The sequence below is a fragment of the Schistocerca serialis genome, chromosome 10, assembly GCF_023864345.2.
Source record: "Schistocerca serialis cubense isolate TAMUIC-IGC-003099 chromosome 10, iqSchSeri2.2, whole genome shotgun sequence".
In the NCBI taxonomy this organism is placed as follows: Eukaryota; Metazoa; Arthropoda; class Insecta; order Orthoptera; family Acrididae; genus Schistocerca; species Schistocerca serialis.
The window spans coordinates 230,037,988-230,061,479 of record NC_064647.1 but is presented as its reverse complement, the minus strand read 5'-3'; the positions used below and the strand labels follow the sequence as shown (position 1 = coordinate 230,061,479).

The following is a 23,492-nucleotide window of genomic DNA, read 5'->3' as shown; positions in this document are numbered from 1 at the left end:
GCATATTATGCCGGTTTACTTTACCGCTGTTGGTGAACGACGCTTCGTCGCTAAATAGAATGCGTGCAAAAAATCTGTCATCGTCCCGTAATTTCTCTTGTGCCCAGTGGCAGAACTGTACACGACGTTCAAAGTCGTCGCCATGCAATTCCTGGTGCAATCGATGTTGATATAGCATTCTGAACACCGACGTTTTTGAGATTCCCGATTCTCGCGCAATTTGTCTGCTACTGATGTGCGGATTAGCCGCGACAGCAGCTAAAACACCTACTTGGGCATTATCATTTGTTGCAGGTCGTGGTTGACGTTTCACATGTGGCTGAACGCTTCCTGTTTCCTTAAATAACGTAACTAACCGGCGAACGATCCGGACACTTGGATGACGTCGTCCAGGATACCGAGCAGCATACATAGCACACGCCCGTTGGGAAATAGCCATACATCAACACGATATCGACCTTTTCCGCAATTGGTAAGCGGTCCATTTTAGCATGGGTAACGTATCATGAAGCAAATACCGTCCGCACTGGCGGAATGTTACGTGTTACCACGTACTTATACGTTTGTGACTATTACAGCGCCATCTATCACAAAGCGAAAAAAGTGGTCCAACTAAAACATTCATATTTCTTTACGTACTGCACGAGTATGTAATAAAAAAATGGGGGGTTCCTATTTTAAAAAACGCAGTTGACGTGCGTTTGACCTATGGCAGCGCCATCTAGCCGGCCAACCATAGCGCCATCTGGTTTCCACCTTCAAGCTAGACGAGTTTCGTTCTTTGTACTTTTTTCGTTTGATGCGTATTTCGTGAGATATTTGGCCCGGTCACTATCAATGGACCACCCTGTATAGAGCTGTTAGCACTTTTTCACTCGATACTGTGAAACAAGTATGTTCTATTGCTGGCTTTCCATATTTTTGGAGGAGGTAGTACGAACCAAAACATGAAAAAAATGTCCAGAGCACTACTTCACCTTCGCTGCTGTGAAACAAATCTCTTGTGCTGAACAAGTGCAGATAGTTCATAAGGTATACATTTTAAAGCCCATGTTTACCGGACCCTTTTGCCTTGAGTGATCGTCCCTGTCATATTCCTGTCATACCATTCCTCTGGGACACCCTGTATCGACTGTTTCCTTTTATACTTTTAAAATTGAGAGCTTTTATGTGTACACATAGCCTCAAACTATTTTGAATAAAATACCCCATGTGGAACCACAGTAAGGACAGACCTGTGCGCCAGTGGAGGAACGAAGAGTGCCTAGCAACTGGAAAAGAAGCGCAGGTCATTTCCCTTTTCAAGAAAGGCTGTAGGACAGATGCACATAATTATAAGCCCACATTGTTGACTTCAATCCATTGTAGAATTATGGGACGTCTTTTACTTTCAGGTGTTATTACGTTTTTGAAGAACAAAACGTCCTCTATAAAAATCAACATCGATTCCGCAAAAAGAGATGTTGCGAAACTCAGCTCGCTCTGTGCCTCCATGAGATCCACAGCATTGCATTGTAGACATCCGCGATCCGCTTGATACCGTGTCTCCGACTCCTGGAAGGAATCTGACATTGTCCCACACTGCCATTTAGTGGAAAAAATACGAGTTTATCGAGTATCGGAAGAAATTTTCGACTGGATTCAAGACTTGCACTGGAACTCAACACACACAACACATCGCTCTTAACAGCACAAAATCGACAGATGTGAAGATAATTTCAGGGGTAACGCAAAGAAGTGTGACAGGACTGCTACTGTTTACAATATGCACAAATGATGTAGCAGAAAGCGTAGGATGCTCTTCAAGACTAATCGCAGATCATGCTGTTCTTTGTAACAAAGTAGAAGCGACAGAGGACAGTAAAGGTTTGCAACATGATCTACAGTGGACTGGTGAATGGTGCAGGATTTGGCAGGACACCATGAACGTCAATGAATGTAACATACTGCGTATAAATCGATGACAAATTACTGGGAACATTAACTGCTGTCAATTTTGTAGGAGCATCCACCCGGAGCGACTTTTAAGTGGAATGACCACATAAATCGAATGGTAGGAAAAGCGGATGCCAGACTGAGATTTCTGGGAAGAATATTAAGGAAACTTAACTCATCCGCTAAAAAAGTGGCTTACAAGACACTTGTTCGACCGGTTCTTGACTATTGTTCATCTACCTGGGATCCTTACCAGGTAGGACTGATAGAAGAGACAGACAAGATCCAACGAAGAGCGGCACGTTTCGTGACGGAATCGTTTAGTCGGCGCGAGGGCGTTACCGCGATGGTCAACAAACTCCAGCGGCACACGCTGGAAAAGAGGTGTTGTGGATCATGGAGAGGTTAACTATTGCAATTTAGAGTGAGCACTCTCCTGGAAGAGTCGGACAACATATTACTTACTCCTATATATGAGGGTCACTCCAAAAGAAACGCACACTATTTTTGTAAAAATACAGTTTTCATTCTGCACGTGTGAAAGTTTTACAGTGTGTAGATACATCATTCCCGCTTGTCTTCAAACTTAGTTCAACCTGTTCCCGTGAGTGGCGCCGACACAGCATGTCTTCAAGATGGCTGCTACACTTGACGTTCGTCAGAAGCAACGTGCTGTCACAGAATTCCTGTGCTGTGAAAATGAGACAGTGGGAAAAATCCGCAAGAGGTTGAAAAAGGTGAATGGAGATGCTGATGTCGATCGCAGTACAGTTAGTCGGTGGGCAAGCAGGTTTACCTGATGAAAGTGGGCATGGCAATATTGAGGATTATCCTCGCAGCGACAGGCCTCGTACTGCAAACACTTCAGAAAATGCACAGGGAGTTAAGGAATTGGTGACTGCTGACACACACATCACAGTGAACGAATTGTCACGCTACGTTGGGATAGGGGAAGGAAGTGTTTGCAAAATACTGAAGGTATTGGCGTTAAAAAAGGTTTGTGCCAGGTGGGTTCCCAGGAAGTTGACAGTGTCTCACAAAGAAACAAGAAAAACGGTATGCAGCGAACTTTTGGAACAGTACGAGAATGGTGGAGATGGATTTCTTGGAAGAATTGTGACAGGTGATGAAGCATGGCTCCATCATTTTTCACGAGAGACGAAGAGGCAATCAATGGAGTGGCATCATGCAAATTCACCCAAGAAAAAAAATTCAAAACCACACCTTCTGCTCGAAAAATTATGGCTATGGGTTTTTTCGATTCCGAAGGACTTTTGCTTGTGGACACTGTGCCAAGTGGAACCACCATAAATTGTGATGCATATGTGACGACACTGAAGAAACTTCAAGCTCGACTGAGTCGTGTTCGACCACATTGGCAAAAATAGGATGTTTTGCTGTTGCACGACAATGCACGGCCACATGTCAGTAAAAAAAAACCGTGGACGCGATCACACAACTCGGATGGACAACACTGAAACACCCGTCTTACAGTCCTGAAATGGCTCCATGTGACTATCATCTCTTTGGGAAACTGGAAGACTCTCTTCGTGGAACAAGGTTTGAAGATGATGACTCCCTTGTGCACGCTGCTAAACAGTGGCTCCAACAGGTTGGTCCAGAATTTCACGACACGGGTATACAGGCGCTGGTTGCAAGATGGCGTAAGGAAGTTGAGAGGGATGGAAATTACGTGGATAAATGAAAATATTGTTCCTAAAGGATGTATCTACACACTGTAAAACTTTCAAACATGTAGAATAAAAGATGGATTAAAAAAAATAGTGTGCATTTCTTTTGGAGTGACCCTCGTATATCTCGCTTAATGACGACGACGAGAAAACTCAAGAAATTAGGGCCAGTACAGAGGCTTACCAGACAATCACTCTTCCCACGCGCCATTCGCGAATGGAACAGGAAGGGGTGGGCACTTAGTGGTGTCAGAAGTACCCTTCGCTACACACCGTTAGGTGGCCTGCAGAGTATTGATGTAGATGTAACGTAAGCGCCTCAGCATTTTATACTATTTCTAAGGGGCAGCCAAATGAAGACGGAACATTCGCCACAGAGGTCTGATGGAATGGTTCCATTCGAAGGTTATCACCACACACATGAAGATATTTATCTCACTGGGAGACGAGACGATCAAGTCCTGTTTCGCAGAACGCTATCGGCGATTGACGGACCCACAACGGTACCCGTTCTTACACTCCCTCGTCCGACCGAACCTGACTTCCACGCGTGTTTTCCTTCAGGTCGCCAAAGATGTGAAAATCACACGGTGAAAGATCCGGGCTGTACGGAGGATGGTGCAGTGCTTAGCAACCATATCGCTGAAGCATAGCATTCGTCCGATTGTGTTCCACGCCCTAGGAACTTGCTTCCATGTGATAGCCGGAGACGGTGTAACGAGCGGGTGAGGAATGAAAGCTACGTCTGCTATACAGATGTCTGAAGACTAGAGGAATGGCAGGCGCTAGACATACGACACTAAACTTAAGAGCCAAAGAAACCAGTACACCTGTCTAATATTGTGGAGGGTAACGCAGAAGTGCCACAACATGAAGTCGCGTGGACTCGACTAATGTCTGAAGTAGTGCTGGAGGGAACTGACACCACTAATCTTACAGGGTTTTCAATAAATTCGTAAGAGTGCGAGAGGTGTGGATCTCTTTTGAACAGCACGTTGCAAGGCATCCCAGGCATGCTCAATAATGTTCACGTTTTGGGAGTTTGGAACTGTTTAAACTCAGAAGAGTGTTTCTGGAGCTACTCTGTAGCAATTCTGGATGTGTGAGGTGTCGCATTGTCTTGCTGGAATTGCCCAAGTCCGTCAGAATGCACAATGGACATGATTTGATGCAGGTGATCATACAGGATGCTTACGGACGTGTCACCTGTCAGAGTCGTATCTTGATGTATCAGGGGCCCCATATCACTCCAACTGAACACGTCCCACGCCGTCACAGCCTCCACCAGCTTGAACAGTCCCCTGCTGTCGTGCAGGGCCCATGGACTCAAGATGCTGTCTCCATACCTGTACACCTCCATTCGCTCGATACAATTGAAACGAGACTCGCCTGTCCAGGCAACATGTTTCCAGTCATCAACAGTCCAATGTCGGAGTTGACAGGTCCAGGCGAGGCATAAAGCTTTGTGTCGCGCAGTCATCAAGGATACACGAGTAGGCCTTGAGCTCCGAATGCTCATACCGGTGATGTTTCGTTGAATGGTTCGCACACTGACACTTGTTGATGGCCCAGCATTGAAATCTTCGGCAATTTGCGTAAGGGTTGCACACTTCTGTCAAGTTGAACGATTTTCTTTAGTTGTCGTTGGACCTGTTCGTGCAGGATCTTTTGCTGGCCGCAGCGATGTCGCTGATTTGATGTTTTATCGGATTCCTGATATTCACGGTACACTCGTGAAATGGTCGTACGGGAGAATCCCCACTTCATGGCTACCTCGGAGATGCTGTGTCCCATGGCACGTGCGCCGACTATAACACGACATTCAGACTCACTTAAATCTCGATAACTTGCCAGTGTAGCAGCAGTAACCGATCTAACAACTGCGCCAGACACTTGTTGTCTTATACAGGCATTGCCGACCGCAGCGCCATATTCTGCCTGTTTAAATATCTGTGAATACGCATACCTATACCAGTTTCTTTGGCCCTTCAGTGTACGGCAGCTAGACGAATCCACCAGACCAATCCGCCAACAACGAAGGCGATAATCCAACAACCGCTTACACCTGTGATGTGGCACTATGGCGTTCCCCTACTGCAGCTGTGGCAAACTCAACAACTGTGCTGTCACCCGTCGTCTTACGGTGGCTGTTCGGTTTTCATTTGACCACCCCTTACACTGAGAAAAGTGATGGCATAGCGATATTCACATATACAGATGGCGTTAGTATTGTGTACACAAGGTATACGAGGGCAGTGCATTGGTGGAGCTGACATTTGAACATAGGTGTTTATGGCAGCACTACGGGACTTTGAAAGCATAATGGTGACGCTTATGATATACCATTTTGGAGATCGTTAGGGAATTCAATATTTCAGGCATTACCTCTCACCAACGACAACGCAGAGGCTGGCAGCTTTCACTTAACGACCGAAATGAGCAGTGTTCGGGTAGAGTTGTCAATGCTGACAATCAACACTGGGTGAAATAAAAGCAGAAATCAAAGTGAGACGCGCGACAAACGTAGGTGTGCCTTTGCTGACAGCACTACATCGCCTGCAGCGCTCCTTCTAGCCAACAACGACGTTTGGACCCTAGACGACTGGAAAACCATGACCTGGTCAGTTGTTGTTGTTGTTGTGGTCTTCAGTCCTGAGACTGGTTTGATGCAGCTCTCCATGCTACTCTATCTTGTGCAAGCTTCATCATCTCCCAGTACCTACTGCAACCTACATCCTTCTGAATCTGTTTAGTGTATGCCTTGATCCCTCAGAACATGTCCTACCAACCGATCCCTTCTTCTAGTCAAGTTGTGCCACAAACTTCTCCCCAATTCTATTCAATACCTCCTCATTCGTTATGCGATCAACCCATCTAATCTTCAGCATTCTTCTGTAGCACCACATTTCGAAAGCTTCTATTCTCTTCTTGTCCAAACTATTTATCGTCCATGTTTAACTTCCATACATGGCTACACTCCATACAAATACTTTCAGAAAAGACTTCCTGACACTTAAATCTATACTCGATGTTAACAAATTTCTGTTCTTCAGAAACGCTTTCCTTGCCATTGCCAGTCTACATTTTATATCCTCTCTACTTCGACCATCATCAGTTATTTTGCTCCCCAAATAGCGAAACTCCTTTACTACTTTAAGTGTCTCATTTCCTAATCTAATTCCCTCAGCATCACCCGACTTAATTCTACTACATTCCATTATCCTTGTTTTGCTTTTGTTGATGTTCATCTTATATACTCCTCTCAAGACACCGTCCATTCCATTCAACTGCTCTTCCAAGTCCTTTGGTGTCTCTGACAGAATTACAATGTCATCGGCGAACCTCAAAGTTTTTATTTCTTCTCCATGGATTTTAATACCTACTCCGAATTTTTCTTTTGTTTCCTTTACTGCTTGCTCAATATACAGATTGAATAACATCGGGGAGAGGCTACAACCCTGTCTTACTCTCTCCCCAACCACTGCTTCCCTTTCATGACCCTCGACTCTTATAACTGCTATCTGGTTTCTGTACAAATTGTAAATAGCCTTTCTCTCCCTGTATTTTACCCCTGCCACCTTTAGAATTTGAAATAGAGTATTCCAGTCAACATTGTCAAAAGCTTTCTTTAAGTCTACAAATGCTAGAAACGTAGGATTGCCTTACCTTAATCTTTCTTCTAAGATAAGTCGTAAGGTCAGCACTGCCTCACGTGTTCCAGTATTTCTACGAAATCCAAACTGATCTTCCCCGAGGTCGGCTTCTACTAGTTCTTCCATTCGTCTGTAAAGAATTCGTGTTAGTATTTTGCAGCTGTGGCTTATTAAACTGATTGTTCGGTAATTTTCACATCTGTCAACACCCGCTTTCTTTGGGATTGGAATTATTATATTCTTCTTGAAGTCTGAGGGTATTTCGCCTGTTTCATACATCTTGCTCACCAGATGGTAGAGTTTTGTCAGGACTGGCTCTCCCAAGGCCGTCAGTAGTTCCAATGGAATGTTGTCTACTCCTGGGGCCTTGTTTCGACTCAGGTCTTTCAGTGCTCTCTCAAACTCTTCACGCAGTATCGTATCTCACATTTCATCTTCATGTACATCCTCTTCCATTTTCATAATATTGTCCTCAAGTACATCGCTCTTGTATAGATCCTCTATATACTCCTTCCACCTTTCTGCTTTCCCTTCTTTGCTTAGAACTGGGTTTTTATCTGAGCTCCTGATGTTCATACAAGTCGTTCTCTTTTCTCCAAAGGTCTCTGTAATTTTCCTGTAGGCAGTATCTATCTTACCCCTAGTGAGCCAAGCCTCTACATCCTTACATTTGTCCTCTAGCCATCCCTGCTTAGCCATTTTGCACTTCCTGTCGATCTCATTTTTGAGACGTTTGTATTCCTTTTTGCCTGCTTCATTTATTGCATTTTTATATTTTCTCCTTTCATCAATTAAATTCAATATTTCTTGTGTTACCCAAGGATCTCTACTAGCCCTCGTCTTTTTACCTACTTGATCCTCTGCTGCCTTCACTACTTCATCCCTCAAAGCTACCCATTATTCTTCCACTGTATTTCCTTGCCCCATTCCTGTCAATTGTTCCCTTATGATGGTCAGATGAGTCCTGATTTCAGTTGGCAAGAGCTGATGGTAAGTTTCGAATGTGGCGCAGACCCCACGAAGGTTTGGACTCAGGTTCTGAACAAGGCACCGTGCAAGCTGGTGGTGACTCCATAATGGTGTGGGCTGTGTTTACATGGAATGGACTGCGTCCTCTGGTCCAAAGGAACCGGTCGCTGACTGGAAATGGTTACGTTCGGCTAGTTCGAGACCATTTGCAGCCATTCATGGACTTCACGTTCACAACGGTGATGAAAATTTTTATGGATGACAACGCGCCATTTCACTGGGCCACTATTATTCGTGATTGGTTTGAAGAATATTCTGGACAGTTCGAGCAAATGTGAGCCCTGGCGGGAGTGGTGCCAGGGCTATCTTTGGTTAGGCACTATCGATTCCCTCTGGCAGAAGTTTCTCTTTGCAGCCTGGGCCGGTGAGGATATAGGGGGCAGTACGGAGTGGAAACGGACGACAACGTAGGGCGCGGCACGCGGAAGTGAGCGTATTAGAGAGACGTTGGAGAGGCGACAGCGACACGGCGTGCCCGAGTACGGGCGGCAGTTGGCGGTGGATCGCACTGGGGTCAGTGACGGCGGGCCGGAGCTGTGGCCTCGTGAAGCCGTGCGTGTGCTCGCTTACCGGAAGGAACACGCCGTGACTGTCGGTCTGAACAACGTCTGGCGTCTTCGCCACATCGATCCAGCAGCTGGCATCAAGTTAAGTAATTCAAGTCCTACCAACGATTAGTGAAATATAAGGATGATTGCTCTTGAGGCAGCAAAGCGTTACAAGGACTGTGATGTGATATTTCATACCCCTTATTAAGTGTGTGCTTCTCTACTTAATAGTATTGTCCTTACTTCAGCTGGCAAGTGTCTAAAACACTGATACGTGTGCGCAGCCTTAGCGAGCGATCTACACTCCTGGAAATGGAAAAAAGAACACATTGACACCGGTGTGTCAGACCCACCATACTTGCTCCGGAGACTGCTAGAGGGCTGTACAAGCAATGATCACACGCACGGCACAGCGGACACACCAGGAACCGCGGTGTTGGCCGTCGAATGGCGCTAGCTGCGCAGCATTTGTGCACCGCTGCCTTCAGTGTCAGCCAGTTTGCCGTGGCATACGGAGCTCCATCGCAGTCTTTAACACTGGTAGCATGCCGCGACAGCGTGGACGTGAACCGTATGTGCAGTTGCCGGACTTTGAGCGAGGGCGTACAATGGGCATGCGGGAGGCCGGGTGGACGTACCGCCGAATTGCTCAACACGTGGGGCGTGATGTCTCCACAGTACATCGATGATGTCGCCAGTGGTCGGCGGAAGGTGCACGTGCCCGTCGACCTGGGACCGGACCGCAGCGACGCACGGATGCACGCCAAGACCGTAGGATCCTACGCAGTGCCGTAGGGGACCGCACCGCCACTTCCCAGCAAATTAGGGACACTGTTGCTCCTGGGGTATCGGCGAGGACCATTCGCAACCGTCTCCATGAAGCTGGGCTACGGTCCCGCACACCGTTAGGCCGTCTTCCGCTCACGCCCCAACATCGTGCAGCCCGCCTCCAGTGGTGTCGCGACAGGCGTGAATGGAGACACGAATGGAGACGTGTCGTCTTCAGCGATGAGAGTCGCTTCTGCCTTGGTGCCAATGATGGTCGTATGCGTGTTTGGCGCCGTGCAGGTGAGCGCCACAATCAGGACTGCATACGACCGAGGCACACAGGGCCAACACACGGCATCATGGTGTGGGGAGCGATCTCCTACACTGGCCGTACACCACTGGTGATCGTCGAGGGGACACTGAATAGTGCACGGTACATCCAAACCGTCATCGAACCCATCGTTCTACCATTCCTAGACCGGCAAGGGAACTTGCTGTTCCAACAGGACAATGCACGTCCGCATGTATCCCGTGCCACCCAACGTGCTCTAGAAGGTGTAAGTCAACTACCCTGGCCAGCAAGATCTCCGGATCTGTCCCCCATTGAGCATGTTTGGGACTGGATGAAGCGTCGTCTCACGCGGTCTGCACGTCCAGCACGAACCCTGGTCCAACTGAGGCGCCAGGTGGAAATGGCATGGCAAGCCGTTCCACAGGACTACATCCAGCATCTCTACGATCGTCTCCATGGGAGAATAGCAGCCTGCATTGCTGCGAAAGGTGGATATACACTGTACTAGTGCCGACATTGTGCATGCTCTGTTGCCTGTGTCTATGTGCCTGTGGTTCTGTCAGTGTGATCATGTGATGTATCTGACCCCAGGAATGTGTCAATAAAGTTTCCCCTTCCTGGGACAATGAATTCACGGTGTTCTTATTTCAATTTCCAGGAGTGTATATTCCGTGTCTTAAGATTGCCGTGTGGTACCTTACAGGCCCACATAAGGTGCACCATGTGGGTTTTAATGAGCCAGTTCCGTTTGTATCATTCGTGTACGTGGTTCTGCTTAAAGGAATGAAATCAGTTTTATCATTGTCAATTGTATCGAAGTAGTTTTCTGTATAAGTTTGAGCATTAAGGAGAAGAAATGGTTGTTTGGTTCCCTGTTGTCGCTTCTGATTTATGTTTCAGAGATCGGAAGCAGTGGACAACCAAAGTGCAGAGCCTCCCCTTTTAAATTACTAGTGGGCATACGGGCGGTGGACTTCGCATGAGCTCGCGTGTGCTCTTTGGTTCCGATTTCGGTGTTCTGAACGGGGTGGAAGTACAAACGGAGTCAACATCTTAATTCTAAGATAAGTACTCAGTCGCCTCCACCGTTCGTGGCCAAGTCGCGGCCTCACAGTCTCGGGCCTCAGTTATTGTACAAGCTGCAGTTCTCTAAAACTTGTGGTGGCTCTGCAAGGTTGCCCGGGTTAAATGTTTTAAATATTTGTCTTAAGAATTTTGAGGGATTTCTAGAAGAATGTGTCTTAATTGAAATCGTTTTCTAAAATTGCGGTGCAAATTCAGCCTTAGTGGCGTATGTCAATTTTGATGGGGAAATAACAGGGTTATTATTGATCAAACTGTCTGTAACCTTGTAAAGATGTTTGGTAATATCTCGCCCGGGAGGGGCGGTTTTCAATCTATGTGGAAATAATAATTGATTTCCTGGTTATTTGATGTAAAGTTTATTTTAAATGATTTACTTTGCCCGAGTGGCGGTTTTTTAAATGTTTGCAAAGAGATTAATTCGCTTGTGATTTCATATAACAAGCAGTTTGTACTGGGTGTACCAGTATGAAATGAGCGTTTTTTTGTGAAAATGAAACACTAATTTTGAATTGAAAATTAAAAACATTTTATTCAAAGTACTGACCATTGCTTTCTATACATTTTGACCACCTTTCTGGCAATTTGTGGACACCACACCAATAGAAATGTTCGTCTTTTGAAGCAAACCAATCAGACACTCAATTTTCGACTTCTTCGTAGGAATCGAAGTGTTCCTCAGCCAATGCGTGTCCCATTGACGAAAACAAATGGTAGTCGGAAGGGGCCAAGTCTGGTGAATACGGCGGGTGGGGTAGCAGCTCCCAGCCAAGTGTTTTGATTGTATTCTGAACCAGTTTTGCTTTGTGTGCAGGTGCATTGTCGTGTAGAAAAATTACTTTGCCATGTCTTCTGGCCCATTCTGGTCTTTTTTCGATCAATGCATAGTTCAAATTGATCATTTGTTGTCTGTAGCGATTAGTATTCACAGTTTCACCGGGTTTTAGAAGCTCATGATACTCCACACCTTTCTGATCCCACCAAACACAGAGCATTGTCTTCTTGCCGATTCGATCTGGTTTTGCAGTCGATGTTGATCGTTGTCCCAGATCAACGCACGATTTTTCCCGTTTAGGATTCTTAAAATAAATCCATTTTTCATCGCCAGTAAGAATTCGATGCAAAATTGATTTTCTTTCATGTCCTTGAAGCAAAATTTGAGAAATGGTTTTTCGGTTTTCCATCTGTCTTTCATTCAATTCGTGTGCACCCATTTCCCACACTTTTGGATCTTTCCCATAGCCTTCAAACGGTCAGAAATTGTTTGTTGTGAAACATTTAGCATTGCTGCCATTTGCTTCTGACTCAAAGTATCATCTTCGTCCAATATTGCTTGCAATTGGGCGTCTTCGAACTTTTTTGGTGGTCTTCCATGTTCTTCATTTCTTACATCAAAATCATTATTTCTGAGCCGTTGAAACCATCTTTAGCATGTTGCTTCTGATAGAGCATGATCACCATAAGCCTCGACAAGCATTCGATGCGACTCTGCAACACTTTTTTTCAAATGAAAACAACAAATTAATGCTTTCCGCAAATCATCACTTTCTGGTACAAAATTCGACATTGTTAACACGATGAAAACATATGATGTTGTTAGTTCCATGACTTGATGTATACTAAATATCTTTGACAGATGTCATACCAACCACAAAAAAAAAATTAAGGCTCGTTCACAACAAATGTTCCCTATCGACACATTTGTATCTTAACGCTCATTTCATACCGGTACACCTCGTAAAATTGGCCTGAGTGGCGTTTCTTAAAGAAATCATTATCTAATTTATGATTGTAATTCTCTCAATGATTTATTTATGATGCAAATGAATATGTTGAAATGAAATGGTCACTGTATGGGTCAAGCCCTGCCACTCCCTTCATATTAAAGGTTAAGGAAATTGCAGTTCAAAATAGAAAAAACGTACCAAAATGGTCTGGCCATACATAATTCATTTATGAGATGTAATGGAGAGGTCAATTCGTGCACAAAATCCTTCACCTCGCAACACTTTCGCAACAATGGGCGTCTATAGAGATAGCATGGAGTATATTAAAAAACTAAAAACCCGCCTCGATTGCGAAAAAAGCACCTAGTGTTAAGTGTTAACCCAGGTTTCGGCGTAGTTATCTACGCCGAAACCTGGGGTAAGCTGCTTTTTCGCAATCGAGGCGGGTTTTTGGTTTTTTACTATATTAACCAACGATTGCTGATGCGCTGCGATGTTGAAGGTTCTTATAGTAGCATGGAGTGTTTCTGCAGGGGACTTCCAACGACCTATTAGGTCCACGCCACCTCGAGCTGCTGCAGTACGTCGGGAAAAAGGAGGTCTGACAATATATAAGGAGGCACCCCGTGACTTTTGTCTCCTTGGTGTACTACATAAAACTAAGCTCGCACTGTTGCTTTAACTCAAAAGTTTTCATGTTTGGAAGTCTGTACAGTTATTACTGTTGCTGGCTGTATAGTAAGTGCTGCTGTAGCGGGACTTTGAATTTCGCCGCGCTACACTCGTTTCCTCAGATATAAATTATACCGTCGCAGCGGTATGAGCGCTCGACGGCAGAGAAAATATATAAGAAAATGAAGGTACAAAAATTGTAATTCTTTTTGTTTTCTGCCCGCTCTTGTCTCTTGAGAGCGGAAGCATAACTTAACTTATTCGTTAGTCTTGGTCTGATTAAGACGAAAAAACTTGTTGATGTGCAGACGTATTGTGGAAGTTTGGAGGATGGAAGCAGCAACGTAAAATACATTGCATTCAATATCAGGATGGTTTTAATTTGTAGACATTAGTAATTCCTGGACGATGCAATTTACTGCAAGATTTTGGAGCAGCTACGACTTTTCATGCAGAAATGAAGCAGGAGATTGTTGGAGAACAAGACCTGGACGCCGCACGAGAGAAGACATATTAAATTGGTAATGAATGAATTATCTACGCCATTTCGCCCTGTTAATCACATTTGTTATTCTCTGTTCTCTTTCGAATAATTTTCATAGTGGAAACTGGTTTGACTTTTGCTCAGAAACGCCACAGGGACCACCCCAACAATATCTTTTCCGAATCACTAACAAGGGAATGGTCAGATTTGTCAAGCCGAAACATGTATTGCTTTTTTTTTTTTTAGCGCTGTTATTTAACTGTGCAAAAGGTCCGTATGCAAAATTGTAGCTGCTGACATGAACTGGAAGTCACCTAAAAAAATCACGATCATGGCTGTTTCGTGCTTGGCGCTTGCAGTGACGGCTGGCCACCCCTGGAAATGGCGAGTCGCGGCCGTTGTGCCCTTGGCCGGGAAGTGCGGCCGTCTTATCGCGGCGTTCACTAAAGAGGGATATCGCTGCACGGTTTTGGTGGGAAGGGGAAACGAATATTCGTTTCTGTGGCATGCACGTCCTTTTTTTAAAGTTCTGGTTAGGGATGTGAAAGATGTTCTCTACATGTTCATCTATACTCCGCAAGCCACTTTACGGTGAACATTCAATCTCCCCTCCCAGGTGATGGCGAACCCTGTAAATGTTTTGCCGCTTGCCATGGAGATATACCACAGACGCCAAATGAAGCAATCAACAAAAAACACGCGTGAAGACTATGTGTTGTGCGACATGGTTGTTAAACTTCTAGACGAGCATGTAAATGGCGCAGACATGTGACTAGAAACAACTGAAACACTCGATACTGCACACTGTGAATCTACAGACGGCGAAGACACCGACGAAAGTTGCACTCACGGAGACTCTTCGAGTGATAGTGCCACGTACCATCATCAATTATCTCCGAAAGTAACACCAGCAACCACAATTACCTTATCAGACAAAGAAAAAGCGGTGACGTATTGGTTGAACGAAAGTGGTAAGAAACGCCTACGTGTCAGTACTGTTCAAAATAAGTATCGCTTTGTCCGTTCTGAACGTGAATTGTATAGATGGAAAAAGGAAGTCGCTGGACGACGTAAGAGTCGACTGGAAACTGCGACGGAGGTAAATGCTCGACTTTTTGAGCTATTTACCGATGCCAGACAACAGTCATTTAGTGTCAGCGATACAACTTCGCGTGATTGGGCGATAGAGATTGCCAGCGCGATAGGCGCTAAAGAATTTACAGCTTCTCAAAGTTGGATTAGTCGCTTCAAAAGATCACATAAAATTGTGGCAAGAAAAATAACAAAACTTATATCGAGAAACAGGTCGGAAAATGAAGTGACACAAATCGAAATGATAGAAGCTTTTCTTACGAATGCAAGAAATAAGATCGCTAGTTTTAGTGAATCGTACGTGTACAATGCAGATCAGACAGGTTTTCAAAAAGAAATGCGTGCGAAAATAACGCTGTCATTCAAAGGGGAAAAACATATTGAGACGATTGCGCAGTCCACGACTGTACTCACCCATTCATACACTATAATGCCCATAATTAGTCTGGATGGTTCATTGCTCCCTGAACTATATGTGTGTCTTTAAGAACCAACTGGACTTTTGGACCACGTGTCAAAAGAACAATGTTCTACGCAAACAATCTTGTGGTAGACGCATCGAAGTCTGGAAAAATGGGAAATGAAAACGTTACGCTTTCCATGCGTCATGGTTTTCTTCTGTTCTGCGGGAACAAATCTCTTCTTCTAGATTCGTAGTCAGGCCATAAAAGGTCTGATTCATTTAAAGCTGTATTTCGAGCCCACACTGACAAAGAAGTAGAGATACTTCAGATTCCACCCGGCACTACGAACGTAATTCAACCTTTAGACAGAGAATTTTTCCGTCAGTGGTAGGCATTTTACTGACAACTAACAGAGAAAATTATTGTGTGCAGATCAGTGCAATTTCCTGTGTATCACCGTGACAATATTCTCAAGCTGCAATCAGTAGTACACTATCAATTGTCCTGCCCACGGTTTCAGAATTTGGTTAAATTTGCGTGGCACTGCTCGCAATATACTGATACTAGGCCTGATTCATTCCTAACACCAGCCCAGTTTTGTCTACGGACATCTAACAACGTCTGTGATTCGCAGGGCTGTCATATGTCGTCTTTGCTTGTATGTTCTTGGTGCACAAAAAACCTATGTTTTGAACATTATATCAATATTTCGCATTTTTGCGGTAATTACAAGAAATAAAATTTGGACGTGTTCTAAACCGTATATTTATTTGTGTCTATTTCATAGCTATTTGGAAAGAATGTTGTAGATAACATATCAGCCGTATTTGTCAACGAATGTTTAATTATTATACGATCGCTGTCACTGGGGGAATCAGCTCTCTCATTGCTGCGGCAAGAGAGCGACGCGTAGCTCACGCCACCTTGTCCCTAGATGGCGTTGGTATAGCGTAGCGAGAGAGGTCAGGGTTGTACAAGAGGCAGTTATAAGCGCGGAAACCATGAGACAATAATGTCTTACTTCATAAAACTGTTTACAGACTTCCAGGTCATGTCAGCAGCTAAAATTCTGCATACAGACTTCTTGCAATGTTAACTCACAGTGGTAAAAAAAGCAACATAGGTTTCGACATGACAAGTCTGACCATTGCCTTGTAAGTCCGATAGCTTTTCTGTAATACGAAGTCCGTTTTGCATTTCATCCTTTCCATTTTTCACGGTCATTAACGATTTTAAAACCCCCTTTCTATTCACCATTTCTTCCCACATTTTCAACCTTTTCTTTTATCCTCTTTTCTTTTTTATCTACCCACTACACTGCCTAAAGCAAAACAAATAAGAAAAAGAAGAGAGTACCCGGGGAAGGCCTTGACGGCGGCGAGCGCGGCGGAGGCGGCGACGGCGTATCTGGAGGCGGTGCTGGGGGCGAGGCAGGCGGCGCGCTGCAGGCACTCGTGTCCGCCCCCGGGGGCCGCCTCCCCGGACAGGAAGGCCAGCGCCAGCGCCAGCTCCGCCTCCGTGACGCCCCCGTCGGGGGCGGTGGCCGCGCGCCCGTAGTGGTGCTTGCCCAGCAGCCCGAAGGAGAAGATGCCCGCGCCGAAGAGGAGCGCCTTCAGCACCAGCAGGATGAGCAGGTTGGTCAGGTTGAGACTCAGCACCTGCGCACCGAGCCGGCGGCGTCACCTCTCGCAGACAGCGGCCGCGCGGGCGTCGCAGCGCACCGACTCCCTCCACAAATACACTGCTGGCCGTTAAAACTGCCACACCACCAACATGACGTGCTACAGACGCGAAATTTAACCGACAGCAAGGAGATGCTGTGATATGCAAATGACTACCTTTTCAGAGCATTCACACAAGGTTGGCGCCGGTGGCGACACCTACAACGTGCTGACATGAGGAAAGTTTCCAACCGATTTCTCATACACAAAAAGCAGTTGTCCGGCGTTGCCTGCTGAAACGTTGTTGTAATGCCTCGTGTACGGAGGAGAAATGCGTACCATCACGTTTCCGAGTTTGATAAAGGTCGGATTGTAGGCTATCGCTATTGCGGTTTATCGTATCGCGACATTGCAGCTCACGTTTGTCGAGATCCAGTGACTGTTAGCAGAATATGGTGGGTTCAGGAGGGTAATACGGAACGCCGTGCTGGATCCCGACGGCCTCGTATCATTAGCAGTCGAGATGACAGGCATCTCATCCGCATGGCTCTAACGCATCGTGCAGCCACGTCTCGATCCCTGATTCAACAGATTACGTTTGCAAGACGACAACCATCTGCACGAACAGTTCGACGACGTTTGCAGCAGCATGGACTAGCAGCTCGGAGACCACGGCTGCGGTTACCTTTGACGCTGCGTCACAGAAAGGAGCGCGTGCGATGGTGTACTCGACGATGAACCTGAGTGCACGAATGGCAAAACGTCAGTTTTTCGGATGAATCCAGGTTCTGTTTACACCATCGTGATGGTCGCATCCGTGTTTGACGACATCGCGGTGAACGCACATTCGTCATCGCCATACTGGCGTATCACCCGTTCTGATGGTATGGTGTGCCACTGGTTACACGTCTCGGTCACCTCTTGTTCACATTGACGGCACTTTGAACAGTGGACGTTACATTTCAGATGTGTTACGACCCGTGGCTCTACCCTTCATTCGATCCCTGCAAAACCCTACATTCCAGCAGGATAATGCACGACCGCATGTTGAAGGTCCTGTACGGGCCTTTCTGGATACAGAAAATGTTCGACTGCTGTCCTGGCCACCACATTCTCCAGATCTCTCACCAATGGAAAACGTCTGGTCAATGGTGGCCGAGCATCTGGCTCGTCACAATACGCCAGTCACTACTCTTGATGAACTGTGGTATCGTGTTGAAGCTGCATGGACAGCTGTACCTGTACACGCCATCCAAGCTCTGTTTGACTGAATGCCCAGCCGTATCAAGGTCGTTATTACGGCCAGAGGTGGTTGTTCTGGGTACTGATTTCTCACAATCTATGCACCCAAATTGCGTGAAAATATAATCACATGTCAGTTCTAGTATAATATATTTGTCCAATGAATACCTGTTTATCATCAGCATTTCTTCTTGGTGTAGCGATTTTAATGGCCAGTAGCGTATTACGAGGGCTCTTCAGTAGTTAATGCAATACTTTTCTTTCTCGGGAAGTTTTGGTTCAAAAATGTGCGGAATGTCGTGTGGGACGTCGTCGATTATTGCCGCGTCGGCCCCTATAGTTTCATGAACTTGCGAAAGGTGGCGGCGCTGAAAGTAGCCTTCAAAATGGCGTCTGCAATGGTGATGCGTTCCAGGCAAAGAGCTGGCATTGAGTTTCTTTTGCAGGAAAACCAGAGCACCGCGGATAATCGCAAGTGCTTGCAGAATGTCTACGGAGACCGAGAGTGAGCGACAGCACGATGAGTAGTTCGGCGAGGAGTTTGGCTCATCCTAACGAGGAGGTCGCTGAATTCTGTCCAGCCTCTGGCATACTGGCCGGCTGCACACAGCTATGACTCCTGCAGTTTTAGAACCTGTGGCGGAGCGGTTCTAGGCGCTTGAGTCCAGAACCACGCTGCTGCTACGGTCGCAGGTTCGAATCCTGCTTCGGGCATGGATCTCCGTGATGTCCTTAGGTCAGTTGGGTTTAAGTAGTTCTAAGTTATAGGGGACTGATGACCTCAGATGTTAAGTCCCATAGTGCTCAGTGCCATTTCAAACATTTTTGAATTTTGGAACGTGCGGACACTCTCATTCAAGGTGAGTCGACAGATCACAGTCAAACACCTCGCTGCCCAACTGGTAGAGAGTGGTAACATGCGGGCAAACAGGTTGCCCAAGTGAGATGGCGTAAGGTTGTCCCGTTGAACGAGGATTATGATGAAAAGTAGGGTTTTGTAGCCAAAAGAAAGGGGAATAATATGGCGTATTGGAATCCTCAATTAAACAAACGTGTTTTCAGAAAAAAAGTGTTGCATTACTTACTGAACGCCCCTTCTATTTATAAATATACAGAGTGATCATAAAGTCCAGTTACCCTGTGTGCATTATATAGATGGTACCGAATTGTTGTTTCTTATACATGAAGTTCATGGCTGGTGAATCCACTTACACCGTAGAGGAACGGATCATTATGAGCACTTGGGCTCATGAAGGACCAAATACAGGAAAAACAATGAAAGATATTCAGAGCATGATTTCGCTCTAAGGTTTCAGGAACTTGGCTTTTACATCTTCGTTCGTAAATAACTGAGTGATAATGGCATGCAAAACCGTCGTCATGCTTGTGAACCAATGCTCGATGTCTTTACGACTCTTCCTTCAAGGTGGAAAGTGTTTTTCTTGGATTGGTTGGTTGGTTTGTGGGATTAAAGGGACCAGACTGCAATGGTCATCGGTCCCTTGTTCCAAAACTTAAAAACTACCACACAGAGTAAAAAACGGATAATAGAGACAACAGACAACACAGGACGAGATAAACTCAGACAAAGAACAGACATAACAAATTAAATCACACGGAGTGTGGCAGTGGTTGGCTGACCATAGAATAAAAAAGGAAAAGCCAACCACCGAGAACACATTAAAAACTCAGTTTAAAACCGTAGGCCAAAGGCCAGAATCAACCCAAAACAATAAAATAAAACATAAACACTCATATTAAATGATAAAAACCCTCTGCCCGAATAAAACGTAAAACTAAGCCAGCCATAACAGGGTCATCAGTTAAAAGGGCAGGGAGCGTATCAGGCAGCGCAAATGTCCGCCTGACCACAGCTAAAAGGGGGCAGGCCAACAGAATGTGGGCCACTGTCAAAGCCGCCCCGCAGCGACACAGAGGAGGGTCCTCCCGACGCAGTAAGTAACTGTGTGTCAGCCAGGAGTGGCCAATGCGGAGCTGACAAAGGACGACTGAGTCCCTGCGGTTGGCTTGCATGGATGACTGCCATACAGTCGTCGTCTCCTTAATGGCACGGAGTTTATTTGGCGTGATCCGATCGCGCCATTCAGCGTCCCAGAGCGCAAAAACTTTTCGGCGGAGGACTGCTCGCAAATCAGTCTTTGGGAGGCCAACATCCAGAGATGGTTGCCTGGTGGCCTCTTTCGCCAGGCGGTCAACATGTTCATTGCCCGGGATACCGACACACAAAGACCACAGAGCGGCCGCAACGGGCAAGAGTATGCAGGGATTCCTGGATAGCCATCACCAGACGAGAACGAGGAAAACACTGGTCGAGAGCTCGTAAACTGCTCGGGGAATCGCTACAGATCACGAAGGACTCACCTGAGCATGAGCGGATAGACTCTAGGGCTCGAAAGATGGCGACCAGCTCAGCAGTGTAAACGCTGCAGCCAGCCGGCAAGGAACGTTGTTCGGAATGGTCCCCTAGAGTTAGCGCATAACCAACACGACCAGCAACCATCGAACCGTCAGGGTAAACAACGTCAGAGCCCTGATACGTGGCCAGGATGGAATAAAAGCGGCGGCGGAAGGCCTCTGGAGGGACTGAGTCCTTCGGGCCCTGTGCCAAGTCGAGCCGAAGGCAAGGGCGAGGAACACACCGTGGGGGTGTACGCAAAAGTGGCCCAAAAAGGAGGTGGAACAGTGAAAACACTAAGCCCGCAGAGAAGCTCCTTGACGCGGACTGCGATCGTACAACCTGAGCGGGGCCGACGTTCTGGCAGATGGACGACCGATCGCGGGAACAGGAGACGATAGTTTGTATGCCCGGGCAAGCTAAAAACATGGGCAGCATAAGCGGCCAGTAAATTTTGGCGCCTGAACCGCAATGGAGGGACACCTGCCTCCGCAAGTATGCTGTCCACTGGGCTGGTCCGGAAAGCACTAGTGGCAAGTCGTATTTCGCTGTGTAGGATTGGGTCCAGTACCCGCAGCGCAGATGGGGATGCTGAGCCATAAGCCAGGCTCCCATAATCCAGACGAGACTGGATTAACGCCTGGTAGAGCCGTAACAGGTTAGATCGGTTGGCGCCCGATCGGGTGTGGCTCAAGCATCTCAGAGCATTTAGATGCCGCCAACACACCTATTTAAGCTGCCGAATATGAGGCAGCCAAGTCGGCCGGGCATCAAAAACTACACCCAAAAACCTGTGGGTCTCCACCACAGCCAGGAGTTCGTTGGAAAGATAAAGCCGCGGCTCAGGATGGACTGTTCGGCGCCGGCAGAAATGCATAACTCGGGTCTTGGCAGCCAAAAACTGAAAACCATGCGCTACAGCCCAAGACTGCGCCTTGCGGATAGCACCCTGTAGCTGACGTTCAACAGCTGCAATGTCAGTGGAGCGGTAGTAAAGGCAGAAGTCGTCAGCATACAGGGAAGCGGAGACAGAATTTCCCACCGCCGCAGCGAGCCCGTTTATTGCGATTAAAAACAGGCAGACACTGAGGACAGATCCCTGTGGTACCCCATTCTCCTGGACTCGGGAGGAACTATGGGAGGCCGCGACTTGCACGCGGAAGGTACGATACGACAGAAAATTTCGGGTAAAGATCGGCAGAGGGCCCCGAAGACCCCATCCATGAAGCATAGAAAGTATGTGATGACGCCACGTCGTATCATACACCTTCCGCATGTCGGAAAAGACAGCGACCAGGTGCTGACGGCGGGCAAAGGCAGTACGGATGGCCGACTCCAGACTCACCAGATTGTCGGTGGTGGAGCAGCCTTTACGGAACCCACCCTGAGACGGATCCAGAAGGCCCCGAGACTCCAGTACCCAATTCAAGCGCCGGCTCACCATCCATTCGAGAAGCTTGCAAAGAACGTTGGTGAGGCTAATGGGGCGGTAGCTGTCCACCTCCAAAGGGCTCTTGCCCGGTTTCAAAACGGGGATGACAATGCTTTCCCGCCATTGCGACGGAAACTCACCCTCGACCCAGAGACGGTTGTAAAGGTCGAGGAGGCGTTGCTTGCAGTCCACTGAAAGGTGTTTCAGCATCTGACAGTGGATGCGATCTGGCCCAGGAGCGGTATCAGGGCAAGCGGCAAGGGCACTGTGAAATTCCCACTCACTGAATGGAGCATTGTAGGATTCGGACTGGTGGGTGCGAAAAGAAAGGCTCTGACGTTCCATCCGCTGTTTAATGGAGTGGAAGGCCAGGGGGTAATTGGAAGAAGCGGAACTCAGAGCAAAATGCTCTGCCAAGCGGTTGGCAATTTCGTCGGAGTCTGTACAAACTGCTCCATTCAGTGAGAGCGCAGGGACGCTGGCAGGGGACCGATAGCCGTAGACGCGTCGAATCTTGGCCCAGACCTGCGATGGAGAGACATGGAGGCCAATGGTGGACACATACCGCTCCCAGCACTCCTGCTTGCGTTGGTGGATAAGGCGGCGTGCCCGCGCACGCAGACGTTTGAAGGTAATGAGGTGTTCAATGCAGGGAAATCGCTTGTGACGCTGGAGCGCCCGCCGGCGATCTTTAATCGCTTCAGCGATCTCAGGCGACCACCAAGGCACAGTCCGCCGCCGAGGGGACCCAGAAGAACTGGGAATGGAAGATTCGGCGGCAGTAACGATGCCCGTGATGACCGATTGAACCACCGCATCAATGCCATCATTAGAGAGAGGCTCAATAGCGGCAATTGAGGAAAACAAGCCCCAGTCAGCCTTATTCATGGCCCACCTGCAAGGGCGCCCAGAAGACTGACGCTGTGGCAGTGACAGAAAGATCGGAAAGTGGTCACTACCACGCAGGTCGTCATGCACTCTCCATTGGACAGATGGTAAGAGGCTACGGCTGCAGATCGAAAGGTCAATGGCGGAGTACGTGCCATGCGCCACACTGAAGTGTGTGAAGGAACCATCATTTAACAGCGAAAGATCGAGCTGTGCCAATAGATGCTCAATGGTGGCGCCTCGACCTGTCGCCACTGACCCACCCCACAGAGGGTTATGGGCGTTGAAGTCGCCCAGTAATAAGAAAGGTGGCGGCAATTGGGCTATCAGCTCAGCCAGGACATGCTGCGCGACATCACCATCCGGTGGAAGGTAAAGACTGCAGACGGTAACAGCCTGTGGCGTCCACACCCGAACAGTGACAGCCTCTAAATGTGTTTGTAGAGGGATAGACTCGCTGTGAAGAGAGTTAAGG

The 23,492-nt window shown here is 47.1% G+C and overlaps 1 protein-coding gene across 1 annotated transcript in view; it reads right to left on the bottom strand.

The window, feature by feature from the left end:
* Positions 1-23,492, bottom strand: part of LOC126424715 (uncharacterized) — a 55,162-nt gene that overhangs the window by 5,792 nt on the left and 25,878 nt on the right. Inside the window, exon 2 of the mRNA XM_050087437.1 lies at positions 16,735-17,036. Within this exon, the coding sequence (XP_049943394.1) occupies positions 16,735-17,036 (302 nt within the window). The remainder of the gene's footprint in view (positions 1-16,734; positions 17,037-23,492) is intronic.